Below are 14,659 nucleotides of genomic sequence, written 5' to 3'. Positions count from 1 at the left end.
GGTGTAAAACAAAGCGTAGGCCTGTAGATAGAGAGATGCTGAATGAAACGCGTTTGGCTGTCAGGAGAGCATTGCGTGATGCCTGCAATGATTACCGTAAAAGAATATTGTCAAATTACATTTCAGAAAACCCAAAGAAATTCTGGTCATATAAAACCTGTTAGTGACACTAAAGTTAATGTCCAGTACCTAGCGAACGAAACAGGAACTGAAATTGATGGCAGCAAAGCAAAAGCTGAAATTCTTAACTCCGTTTCAAAACGCACCTTTACGAAGAAAAACCCAGGAGAACTGCCCCAGTTTAATCCTAGTACCACTGAAAAGACGAGTGAATTAATATTAATGTCAGTGGTGTTGAGGAGAAGCTGAAATCATTAAAACTGAATAAAGCTCCAGGGCCCGATAGAATCCATATCAGATTCTATCTGAATTTGTGACTGAGTTAGCCCATCTTGTAATTTAATCTATCGTAGATCTGTAGAACAAAAAACCGTGTCCTGTTCTTGGAAAAAGCGCAGGTCACACGGATCTACAAGAAGGGTGGTAGAAGAGATCCACAAAACTAGTGTCTCATATCCTTGACATCGATTTGTTGTAGAATCCTAGAACGTATTCTGAGTTCAAATATAAAGAGGTATCTTGAACGGAATGACCTTCTCAATGCCACCCACCAAGGATTTGGAAAACATCAATCATGTGAAACCTAACGCGCACTTTTCTCACATGACATACTGAGATTTTTGGATCAAGGCAGTCAGGAAGTATTTCTTGATTTCCGAAAAGCGTTTCACACACGACCACACATACGCCAATTGTAAAAAATTGGATACCAAGTGACATTTGTGACTGGACTGAGGACTTTTTGGTAAACCGGACGCAGCATGTTATCTTGGTTGGAGAGTCATCGTCACACTTAGCAAGGATATGAAATGAAATGATCACATAGGCACAGTTGTGCGTAAGGCAGGTGGTAGACTTTGGTTTCTCGGTAGAATACCGGGAGTGCAATCGGTCTACAAAGGAGATTGCTTACAAATCGCTCGTGCGACCCATTCTAGAACACTGCTCAAGTGTGTGGGACCCATACCAAGTAGTACTAACAGGGGGTATTGAACGTGTACAGAGAAGGGCAATACGACTGATTAGAGGATTGTTTGACCTATGAGAGAATGTCAAAAAGAAGCTGAAGAAACTGAAGTGGCGGATTCTTGAAGGTAGCTGTAAACTATCCCGGAAAAGTCTGCTTACAAAGTTTCAAGAACCAGCTGTAATTGATGCTGTAGAAATATACTGTAAACTCCAATTTATCACTCCACAGTGATAGTGAAGACAAGATTAGGTTAATTATAGTACACGTGGAGGCATTTAAACAATCATTCTTCCTGCCCTCCGTACTTGAATGGAACGGGAAGAAACCCTAATAACTGATAGAATGGAACGTACCCTCTGCCATGCACTTTCCGGTGCTCTGCAGAACATGGATATGGATACAGACGTAGATATAATATCCTTGTACGGGCGGGTAATTAGGGCGCCTCTCGGCTGATATGCAGAGGTTACTTCGCCGAAGCTAAGGAGGTGTCTCTCACCTCAGGATGCGTGCAACCGAACCATCGGCGAGGGCATCCTCCGCTCACCGCTTCACTGTACTTACGTCTGAGCCGTCTTTGAGCTCATTTTTTCCTGGGCTTCGTCCCAACCATCGTCGAGCTCCCTGCCTCGCTGGACCCTATCGCCAGCCGTCCTCGAGTATTCTGCACCCCACTGCCGATGACAGGTCCAACGGACTTCGGCCGAGCGAGAACATACCAGTGCAACGTCAATGACTGACTTTCAGTCTAAACCGATTAGTGCGGACTTCTGTCCCCAGAAACTGTCCATTGTATTCTATTCCTTTAGACTTAATCAATATATTGTTCTTTTGCTATTTGGGCACTTCAACTGTAGTGTGTTTCTCTCCTCGCTCGCGAACAATAAAATAATTTTTATTAATGTTACACAGAAGACGTACATCTCCCTTCCTGGGTAGCCTGTATGTGTCTTTTTCCATGTTAATCATTATGTTAGGTCGCTCACTGTGCATATTACTTTCATATTAAGAATTCACGATTTTCTCGCCAGTGTTTGTTCCCGTGGTTGTGTGTGTCCCTTTGAAAATCTTCCCTAGGTGCGACCAGTGGGAGGAAGGTCTCTCCGGTGCCACAACTGTCGTTTTAGCCAAAATACCGTATGTACCCTGCTCTCGGGCGCCTTCCGGCTTGGTCCCTCCGTCTCGGCGCCAAGGCCGGACGTCCGCGTAGGCTAGTGACATCCGTTGTCTGTCACCTTACGCAACACAAAGAGCTTGGAGCTTGAGAAACAGCTTCGATTGACTGATCCTACCACTGACTGACCCTACATTTGATTCGCTGAAACATCGATCACAAAGATATTTTAGTGGAATGTATCGCTCGTTTCACCGTGTACATTGGGTTATGGTCAGGTTCTAAAGAGTTGAGCTGACAGCGTTTTATCCACACTCAAACATCAAAGTTCGCCAACGTCTGATTAAAGAAAATTCGTATGTATGAATTATGTATCCAGGTCTGTGACTGCACTGACTGCCTCTATGAAGTCAAACTGCCGCAGTTTACCCTGAGTGGAGAGTACAGTGTAGTGTACAGTGTAGTTTGTTAAAGGGAAAGGTGGTAGAGTCAGGGCCTGCTCGAGAACATTTTTTGCACAGAAGCAACTTACGGTTTGGTGTTCCTCCCCACCCTTTTTCTTTTAGCCGTGTCAGTTTTCGCCACTAATTGTGATACGCACTGTATACAAATCTTGCATTTGGTCGCCCCACCTGGCTTGGCACCCCAAGTGGCAGCTTTTATCGCTTCGGTCTTACACAGGCCCTGCAGTCACTAGGAGCACATGGCAAGTGGCATCGCCCGATTTCCAGAACCTTCGCTCAGTGAAAGAGGGGTCAAAATAACCGAACACATGCCTGGGCTTATCGTAGCTACTCGGCTGTTTCTGAAAAAACGACGGTCAAACTATTCGAACTACTTTCCAGGCACTATATGTACCTTTTACCGGGTGAGCTCGTCAGACGAAATGGTGGTATCATGGTTAGCCTCGCGGCTTTTATTTTTGTTTTTCATTTACATACCCATGTCTGTGGATCATCACACGAACGGTTTCCAATGTATATTGGTATAAGGTTGTCTTAATTCGTTTGCTAGAATGAATTAAAGAAAAAAAGAGAAAATTATTTGAAATTGTTTTCGGTGAAATTCCTGTTGTATATCCTGATTTACAAACAGTTCCAAGCGCAAGTTTTCCAAAAAGTGATACGTTACACATAGTTTGCCGAGAAATTATTGCCAACGTGTGAAATCTTCACGACTGTTAACGACGTTTCTTTCCCGAGTAAGATTCATATGAAGATCTGTGACTGCGGTAAACCTGCATTCGAGCAATGCTCGCAGTGTTCACAATATCAGTGTTTCAATGTTTCTACGGTCGTTGACATCCAAGGGAATGCATCAAACCTTCCTGAAGAATGTATATGAGAACGAACTATCGGTAAAAGCTGTAACGCCTTTAACATACCATACGCACATATAGTATATAATAAATGTGTGACTCTTATTGCGAGATCCAGTTTTAATTTTACAGCTAATATAACATCCTTGTGTTCTCTAATTTGATAAGAAACAAAGAAACATTCGACGGACGTGGGTAGATAAATGGAAACAATAAAAATAAAATAAGTAAAAGCAGTAATCGGGTTCCGAACACGGAGTGCAATATTAAGAAACCGACACGCTAACCATTTTTTCCCTTTTTCTCTTTCTCTCTCTTTTGTCACTAACCACTGATCCACTATTTCGTTCGAGTAAATCGCGTGGTAAAAGGCACATAAAGTACCTCAAAAATACAGCGAAAAATTTGACCGTCATTTTCTCAGAAAAAGTCGAGTCACTACAGATGAGCCGAGGCAAGAGTTCGCTAATTTTGACTCATCTTCCATTGAGCGAATTTCCTGGTATATCAGATGATGGCACTTGACGTGTTCTCCTCGTGACTTAAGTCTCAACATGGCGCGAAAACGATAGGGCCAGGTTGTGTGGAGACAGAACCAGCCACGGAAACGTGTCTTGACGGCAGAGGAAGTCGGATTACACTGAGACAGAGCACTTGTTGTGGGAGTTATTTAAAATTTACACTCTCTGAAACACAGCAGTAGTGCGCTGCAAATTAACGTTAGAAGAAAACAAGCAAATACAAAGACTAATGAAACGCAAAAACGTAATAAATGAAAACACAATGCTGTGCAACAGTACACTTTATACTGCTGTATGAGAACAGGTATATGATACAGAGAAGAAATCACACACACACACTATTACCCTTCCCCCACGCTTGGTAACGTGTAACGAATTCCCGCTGCGGCTTTCAGAAGTCTTACGATACACAGTACATCTCACGACACACGTCAACAGCAACCTGTCACAGTACTAAAATTAATGCCAAAGTGAATGTCATACTTTTTCTCTGACTTTCGGAACAAATGATGTCGACCAATTAACGGAATTCGTTATGACCTAGTACCCACCAAAATTGTCTCACAATACTGCCGCAAATTTCATTTTTAAAAAACAGATTTCTTATGTTCATATTTTCATATTTGTTGATGACAACCGGTCATGCATTTGCGGATGACATAATGTACGCCAAACAAGCACAACAGACCTCGAAATATGCTATGACTACAAAGTAGAAATGTACATTCCATAAGATTATTTTCCATGTGTACCTGAACCCAACCACTTAATGTCAATTATGCTTTATCATAAACATAAGTAAACTTCCGTCTTTTGCAACTAAAATTTGTTCTTGGGTACCAACCTTGTTTCACTTACGCGTGTTAGACATCTTCAGTGTTCTATAATACATAAAAATTATTTAAATAGGTATATTCTAAGTTGAGTTTTTGGTCAGTTTGTCTAGATCTAGGTATTTAGATTTACAATTATTTATGCATGTTTCTGTTTACATTAATTTTTGTGTGTTGTCCATGTAGTTAGTAGTTGTTCTACACATACAAAATGCACATAGTATTTGTTTCTTCAAGTAAATATTTCCTTGCACGTAGCCTATACTGTGGAAAACTGCACATGTTGCACTGGTCTTGGTCACATGCTTTAGAGCTGACTGAGGGACCTTGGGAGAGTGGAGTGGTACGTTGGGGTATCAACTTTTACAGACTGCACCTAGAACAAGTAAATCGAATAGCCAGTTCCTCATTACTATATAACATATTAGAATGAATAAAATACCTCATAGAATCAATAATGAGAAAGACATGGGAAGAACAACAAGAGAAATTAAATAAACTTATGAACAAACAACATGTCTGATTAACTTAACTGATATTATTAATATTTGCAGCCACTTCTCCTCAGTTGATAACTTCAATTATACTTTGTCATACAAATAAGAATATGTGCCACGTTTGCAACTACATTTATTTTTGTGTACGAAACGTGTTACACCCATTTATGCTAGGCACCTGGAGTGGTCATTAGTACAAGGAAAATTAATTAATTTTACGTTTCTTGATATGAGATTTGTAGTGATTCTTTGCATCTCATTTAAATCTAATTATCTTACAATCATATATTTGTGGCTTTTACTTACATTCATTTTATATCCTACTAGCCGAGTACGAAGCATTACCTGGGTATGTATTTATTCCAATCTTATATTTGTCCATCTATTCAGTCCCCCTCTATATGTCTATCTATTCCTTCCCCCTCTCTCTGTCCACCTCCCACTTTCAAACCTCTCTGTCCACCTCCTCCACCCCTTTCCCCATCCATCTCCTCTACCCCCACTCTGAGTCCATCTGCTCCTCCCTCTCTGTCCATCTCCTCCCTACTCTACCATCTCCTCCTTCCCCATATGTCATTTCCTTCTTCCATCCTCTGTTCATCCCTCCATCCCCCTCTCACTCTTCATCCCCTTCTCCCACTCAGTCTCCCCATCTCTTCTTCCCCCCTGACTCTGTCCACCTCCCTCTTTTTCCTACCTCTGTCCATCTCCTCTTCCCTATCTCTGTCCATCTACTCCTTTTCCCATTTGCGTTCATATCCTCTTTCTTCATCTCTGTCCATCTCCTCCTCCCCCTTTCCTCTCCATTTTATCACACCCATCCCAAAGGAGGAGGATTGTTCTTAAACCCATAGCATTTCTTTCCGGATCCTAACTACTTAGCGCGTGTACCAAAATTTATAGAAATTGTTCCACGATTTAGGATGAGCTTGTGTCTGCACACGTAAAATGTACTTCACATAAATTTAAAATATTACACACGTAGCCGGCCTGAGTGACCGTGCGGTTCTAGGCACTACAGTCTGGAACCGAGCGACCACTACGGTCGCAGGTTCGAATCCTGCCTCGGGCATGGATGTGTGTGATGTCTTTAGGTTAGTTAGGTTTAATTAGTTCTAACTTCTAGGAGACTGATGACTTCAGAAGTTAAGTCGCATAGTGCTCAGAGCCATTTGAACCATTTTTCACACGTATTTCGCCGGTATCTCTAGTGAATTTCATCTTACCTTTTCAACTGCACACAGCACAATGTTTACGATACGATATCTCCATAACTATATATCATACTATGATATATTTTTGTAGGTACATTCAGAGACATGTGGGGATACTGTCTGTGAAATGTCTTCCGGGTAGAGTTAGTAGTAAAGAAGTAGTAACGAAGCAATAAGGACAACGTTGTCCTTTTCATGCATCTTGGTTATTATGACGTCATATCTCCTGAACTATGGGTCATACAATGATATAAATTTTTTCGCGTATTCACTGATAGATGTGAATACTGTCTGCAAATTGTGTCACGAATAAAGGTGGTAGTAAAGGAATAATAAATTAAAACGACATGCCTCACGCGGCAGTTTTACTGCACTAACAGTGAAAATGTAGCAGGGAATACACTTTTTTACTTTCATCATTATGTGGAGTTTGTTAGCGAGAAACCGTTCCATAAAAGTTTGAAATTATATTTCGTGTTTGTTTCAGGTCACTAAGTGTTCTCTGTTTCAAATGTAGTATGAATGAAACATGGGTATTCATGTGTCATGGACTACACTGTTTTTCACCCCCACCCCTGTTAATAAATAGATGGTTCGTATTCTCATACTGATATTTTCCGGACAGTAAGTGATATTTATACTAAATAAGATTGAAATCGTTCCAGCGGGTTAGAAGGAAACGTGGACCATACAAAAATATAAACTTCTGTTTTTTATAATATGTATGTATTAATTATGCATCCATTTGTTGTACTATATACATTAAATGCACATAGTGCAGGTTTCTTCTATTTAATATGTAACACAGTTAACACTCACATCAAGCAACACATCTCTCAACAAAGCATGGCACACCATAAAATACAACTCACACACAAGATCAGTAATATCTTCAAAAAATACAAAATTAATACGTCATTTAAGACAAAGAACACAATACAGAATAAACTAAAAACTGACAGAATAGAGAGATAAATACAACAGTTCAGGAATATATAAATTAACATGTAGTAGCTACACCTCTGTGTTGCGATGATTGCAAGAATTTTAACACGAGGTTCAACGTACATATAAGGTCACTGACGAGTGAATGTATCCATTCCAGAACAAATAGTAAAAGAAAAACACAGTAATGTTGAAATAAAAATAGACATGGCAATATTATGCCTTAACAACGAAAGAAATGGAATGCTCACCCTACAGTAAGAGTATTTCAAATAGATCATAAAAAATGATAGTATTCTCAATGACCAAAAGAACAATAACGGAAGAATAATATTCAAACTAATTCACAGTTTACTATCAAACAAATTACGCATACATATACAGAGTGCTCCACCACTCACCCTTCCTTGATCGCCACCTCAACACCTCCTTCCACTCTCCCCCTCTACAGCTCTCATCACCCAGAACATAGCCCCAAAACATTTGAGAAGAACGTCTGCAGTGTGGTACAGGATAGGTTATATGCAACGAAATTTTTAAATGTTACATATCAGTTGTGAGAAAGCTGTCCTACATGCATTTAGCACACACAGAACAACAAGTGGATTCATAAAAAGAATGTAAAATGAAATGTAAATAAAAACCTTAATCACGTAATTGTAAATAGAAACAGCTAGCTTTTAAATGAGTTGTCAAGAATTGCAACAAATCTTAAATGAAAATATATCAAATTAAATAGTTTTTTTGTATTATAGATTGCTGGAGATGCCTAAGACGCACAGGCAAAACATGTTTGGTACACATAAATAAATTCAGTTGTAAAATACGGAATTTTGTCTTGTGTATATGATAAAGGGTAGCTGAAATTACAACTGATGTAAAACTCACGAAACAAGAACAGCAGTTACTTAAGATAACTCCCAAATATACCAGCACATCCACATAACACATAACACGAAAGAATATATAATTACTGACAGTGAGTACATTGTAGAGGAACGTGGTAGAACTAATACTTTGAGTTGAATCCAGGGCTAGTGAGAGAGCATATGGCAGAGGAAATGAAACAGGTAATCAGGAAGAACAAAATAATCGATCAGTACAAAAACAAAAACATCTGAACATCTGCTGAGAAAGACAACAACAGTATAGACACAAAAAAAATCGAAATTACTCAACATTAAATCAGACGGAGGAAACATAATGGTCATAATAACTGAGAAAGACTACGTAGGAAAAACACAAAAATTCATGGAAGAGAACAACATAACGAGGCTAACCAGTGATCCAACACAGATACAAAGGGAACTTTTAGACACTCTTAAAAATGCTCACACGCGTAACCAGGTAAAAAGATTGACACAAAAGAATTCTAAAGTTTCAACCTTAACAACCATTCCAAAAATTCACAAACCTAATATTCCAAGCCGACCAGCGGTATAGTTAAGAAAAGCTCCATTATACTGATTAAGGAGACATATGCACACATTCCTACAGAAACTCTACTTATACATAAACAACAGAAACCTTGAAAACACGCGATACATATTCATCTTTATTTGCTGTTGACCATTAACATAACGGAATAGGCTTTATTTGTTATACATAGTACTGATATGTTTAGTTATATACACAATTACATACATTAACTTTGCGCTTTAAGTTTTAACATATGTTTGATGTAGTTTATTACATGCACAGTCACAGATATTTATGCTTAATTATATGCACAATTACAAGCATTTATACTGAATTACCTAGTCAACTACAAACATTTAGCCATAAATTTTAAATTTTAACATATGTTCACATTGTTTATCAAAAAATTCTGTTATACTATAAAATGTATTTTCAGCCAGACAGCTGTACATTTTTCTTTGAAATAATTTAGAAGGCATGGACCATTCTGAGGATGGTAATTTGTTAAAGATTTTTAAGGAGCTGACTGTGGATGAGTGGGCTCTTCTTACTATTCTGTGTCTCGGAATATCCATTTTAATTTTTCCTCTTGTGTTGTTATGGTGCATATATCCTGTTATATGAAATTCTTCGATGTTTGTTTTAATGTATAGTGATGAGACAAATATACACACATTTACAATTGCAAGTACACTGATTTTTCTGAACAGAAGTCGGCAGCGATCTGTTCGTTCAGTCCTACACATTTCTCTTGTGACTTATTTTTGTATCTTCAATATATCACCTATGTGTGTAGAGTCGATCCACACTAGCAGCCTATAGGAAATGTGAGACTGAAACAGTCTAAAATATGTCAATCTTAAAGAGTTAGGAGAAACTAAATGTCTCAGTTTTCACATTAGGTATGTTACCCTTGAAATTGTTTTGGTAATGTGACTCATGTGTTGTCGCCAGCTCAGTCTGGAGTTAATATGGACTCCTAAAAGTTTAACGACCTAGGTTCTATATCGTTAGAGAGCCCTGACAGGAGATGCTGGGTCTTGTCAGAATTAAACAGCAGTTTGTTAGAGGACAATCATTTCACTGCAGCCTTTAGTGATGCCAGTAACATTTGTTGTTAAGATTAGCAGTATCCTCCCCAACAGCAACACTTTTGTCTTTTGTTATTACATCCATGTACACTCATATACTGGCAGAAGTAACTATAAACATTTTATAACAACCACTTAAATAAAGGAAAGTCTCAGACACACAAATAAATGAACTCTCATCCATACTAAAGCTAATCACAAAACAAAATTATTTTACTTTGAACAACTTCTATTTGCAAAAGGAGGAGCTGCCTATTGAAACCCCACTCAGTGGAACTTTCTTGGGTCATATATAGAACATAATATTCAACAGCATTGTGCACCGGAAGAGTACTAAATAATCGATTGGTGCTGATAGGTAGATTATGTAATTTATCTCATAGATGAAGCACAAAATAAGATATGTAGACAAGTTACACAATAACATCAACACAGACCACCCACAAATACGCTTCAAAATGGAAACTGAAAAAAAAAAAAACAGGAAACAAAATTTTCTCGACCTCACACTAACAATAAACAACAACCAACGCAAATTTTCCATCTGCAGAAATTCTAAAAGCACCAACACTGTTATCCATAATACACGCCTGGAAATTGAAATAAGAACACCGTGAATTCATTGTCCCAGGAAGGGGAAACTTTATTGACACATTCCTGGGGTCAGATACATCACATGATCACACTGACAGAACCACAGGCACATAGACACAGGCAACAGAGCATGCACAATGTCGGCACTAGTACAGTGTATATCCACCTTTCGCAGCAATGCAGGCTGCTATTCTCCCATGGAGACGATCGTAGAGATGCTGGATGTAGTCCTGTGGAACGGCTTGCCATGCCATTTCCACCTGGAGCCTCAGCTGGACCAGCGTTCGTGCTGGACGTGCAGACCGCGTGAGACGACGCTTCATCCAGTCCCAAACATGCTCAATGGGGGACAGATCCGGAGGTCTTGCTGGCCAGGGTAGTTGACTTACACCTTCTAGAGCACGTTGGGTGGCACGGGATACATGCGGACGTGCATTGTCTTGTTGGAACAGCAAGTTCCCTTGCCGGTCTAGGAATGGTAGAACGATGGGTTCGATGACGGTTTGGAAGTACCGTGCACTATTCAGTGTCCCCTCGACGATCACCAGAGGTGCACCGCCAGTGTAGGAGATCGCTCCCCACACCATGATGCCGGGTGTTGGCCCTGTGTGCCTCGGTCGTATGCAGTCCTGATTGTGGCGCTCACGTGCACGGCGCCAAACACGCATACGACCATCATTGGCACCAAGGCAGAAGCGACTCTCATCGCTGAAGACGACACGTCTCCATTCGTCCCTCCATTCACGCCTGTCGCGACACCACTGGAGGCGGGCTGCACGATGTTGGGGCGTGAGCGGAAGACGGCCTAACGGTGTGCGGGACCGTAGCCCAGCTTCATGGAGACGGTTGCGAATGGTCCTCGCTGATACCCCAGGAGCAACAGTGTCCCTAATTTGCTGGGAAATGGCGGTGCGGTCCCCTACGGCACTGCGTAGGATCCTACAGTCTTGGCGTGCATCCGTGCGTCGCTGCGGTCCGGTCCCAGGTCGACGGGCACGTGCACCTTCCGCCGACCACTGGCGACAACATCGATGTACTGTGGAGACCTCACGCCCCACATGTTCAGCAATTCGGCGTTACGTCCACCCGGCCTCCCGCATACCCACTATACGCCCTCGCTCAAAGTCCGTCAACTGCACATACGGTTCACGTCCACGCTGTCGCGGCATGCTACCAGTGTTAGACTGCGATGGAGCTCCGTATGCCACGGCAAACTGGCTGACACTGACGGCGGCGGTGCACAAATGCTGCGCAGCTAGCGCCATTCGACGGCCAACACCGCGGTTCCTGGTGTGTCCGCTGTGCCGTGCGTGTGATCGTTGCTTGTACAGCCCTCTCTCAGTGTCCGGAGCAAGTATGGTGCGTCTGACACAACGGTGTCAATGTGTTCTTTTTTCCATTTCCAGGAGTGTACATCAAACCACAGAACAACACACAAATATCCCAGTTTCTTACAAATGCTCTATGAGTTGAACAGAACACCTATCAAACATTCTAATGACACATACACAAAGTAACGATAATCAAACAAATTGTTCTTGGAAATGGATACAAAACTAACACCATCAATAGGCTCAGCCACAAGATAAAAATGAAAGATAATCAAATTGGCTGCTCACATAATTGCAGAACTAAAGAGTCTCAAAACACCGAGGCAGGTAACACCACATAGAGAAAGAGAAACAAAATGGAAACACTAACAATAATAATAAAGTAATACATAGAATTGCAAACACAATGAAGAAGAAAGGGATCCCAGTGGCATACAGAACAAATAACACAACACAAAAAAGACTGAGAGTAGACATTAGAACTGTATACGAATTCAGCAATGGGGGTATGTGCCAGCTCACATGCAACTCCTGTCAATCCCAATATATAGGGCAGACATGCAGAAATTTCCCAACAATGTATACAGAAGACTTGAGAGCTCTAAATAGGGACAGGACACTTCGAGTTTCGCAGAACATTTAATGAATGAAAGCCATCACTCCCCACATATCGCAACTGATAAACACAGTCTGAAACACAGCACTGCTGAACTCAAGAATCAGTCTCAATGTGTGCTCAGCCTACAAGTAACGAGCTGAACTGCAAATTTTTCAGTGAGTGTTGTTAGTAGTGGCTGGAGCCGTGTTCAGAAGGCCTTAAGACCGTTGTTTTAACAGTGAACTTATTCTAATCTTTTCTTTTATCGATGACGATAGAAGTGGTTTTCCTTCACACACAAGCTTGTAATGTGACGATCACAAAAATTTTACCTTCGTCTTCGCGACACAGATAGTTTGCCGTATTGCAGTTATATATTGCAAGACTGCGTCGTTGTCCATTGGTCCGGTTGTACGTATTATCCATTAAGTTCGCCCCAGCGGAGAGACAGTAAACAGAAGCATTTGAAAGGTAGAGGTATAGAACAGAGGTAAGAAAGTGCCATCGCAAATAGCGGAAAGAAAACCTCAGCGACAGTCCAGATGGTTGGTAGGACTGCTGCCAACAGCGACAGTTCGTGCTAGGGTGCTGAGGCACAGGTTGACAAACCATTACATGGTTCTTAACAATAAGCTAAAGATGCACTTCACGATTCTGAACCAATGATAAGAATAGAATGCAATAGCAATCTCCTTGAAGTTTCTCTTGATGGAACATTTCAGACTGCGATAACAGAAGTACGAACTGTTTGTCTTGCATAATCAGTACTTTATGGAAAATTAACAGAAAATTTAAGCCTGGAAGGCCACACAGTAGAATGACAGTCTCGGGATCCAAATACATTAGTTAGACATGATTCTGCGTCCAGGACGCCCAATAGTGGAGGCCAAGTCTGCGTAGCAATGACGAGAAGGATAGTGGCTCCAAGTTACTGTGAAGGAGGCAGTCCAAGGTCGGCATGCTGGCAGCAAATCAGCCCAAGGTTGGCGTTGCAACTGCAGGATGTTTTACGGAGAAACACTGAGCAACGCGGCAGCGGTCGGTGTAATTGACCAGTTAGCTCGTGGTTGTGTGCCGGCATGCGCAAGGATACGATGCGGCCTGCTAGTGCGCACGTGACACTGCGTAAGTAAAATAGCGCCCGCGACTGCGGCGCTGTGGTCATTGTGTGCTCTGCTGACAGCGAACCAGACGGCTCTCGTGGCAGCTGCCAGAGACTCTGTGGACAGCAAGTCGGCCTGTTGTCGTCCACCACAGAGTTTATTACCGTGCGAGGCTAGCGGGGATCGATGTTTGGCTTTCAGGCGTTTGTGCTGGTCGCAGCAGACGTGCCTAAACCTGGCCACCCGCTGGACATGGGCGTTTCGTTGGCGAGTATACGAGACATTGTCGTTGGGCGCTGAACGTATCTCGGCCCACCACACAGGTCTAGGTCCTGTAGCATGCCAAAATCATCTCCATAGAGATCAAGCTGTTTATAAACTCTGCCAACATTTCTAGATTATCGTGTGGGTTTTGTTTGTCATCTGTGTGGTCTCAACTTCCCATTGGAAACCGAATATTAGGCTGTAGTTGTGATGGTAATTTACCAGATTCAGGATAAAGGGGTTATTAGGCTGTCTAGAATTCCTATGTAGTAGTGTCGTGAGTTTCTTTAATACTTCCAAGAGGTTCTGTTTTCTTAGCTGTGCCCAACATGGTACAGTGAAGGCATTTGGCTTGTAGGGCGACATGAGCAGCACCGTTAGTGTTTCTGTATAGAGTTTTAATGTGTGTGTTCTGACGGAGACCTGCGTTAGCACAGGACCAGCTGGAGTACAGCCCGTTCCAGTTCCTGCCGGTGGTGGAGGACTTCCTGGCAGCGGGCGACCGTGAGGACGCGTTCCTGCACGGCGACCCGCGGGAGCTCATGCGCCTCGGCCTCTTCGCCAAAGTCCCCTTCATCGCCGGCATCAACTCCAACGAGGCGCTGCCCTTCGCTCGCTTCTGTGAGTCTACGCTGGTCTTCCACGTATTACATTTATGCATACAGTTCATTACTCTTCATATTTTCTCAGTTTACAACCTGTCTCTAATGACCTCTATGGCAACTGA

At 41.8% G+C, this 14,659-nt stretch overlaps 1 protein-coding gene across 1 annotated transcript in view; it reads left to right on the top strand.

Moving 5' to 3' along the window:
• LOC126334667 (juvenile hormone esterase-like) overlaps positions 1-14,659 on the top strand; it is a 191,635-nt gene that overhangs the window by 110,077 nt on the left and 66,899 nt on the right. The window contains exon 6 of the mRNA XM_049997132.1: positions 14,370-14,553. Within this exon, the coding sequence (XP_049853089.1) occupies positions 14,370-14,553 (184 nt within the window). The remainder of the gene's footprint in view (positions 1-14,369; positions 14,554-14,659) is intronic.

Source organism: Schistocerca gregaria, chromosome 2, assembly GCF_023897955.1.
Source record: "Schistocerca gregaria isolate iqSchGreg1 chromosome 2, iqSchGreg1.2, whole genome shotgun sequence".
Taxonomy (NCBI): Eukaryota; Metazoa; Arthropoda; class Insecta; order Orthoptera; family Acrididae; genus Schistocerca; species Schistocerca gregaria.
The sequence above is the reverse complement of the archived record's forward strand: the minus strand, read 5'-3'. Positions and strand labels throughout refer to the sequence as shown.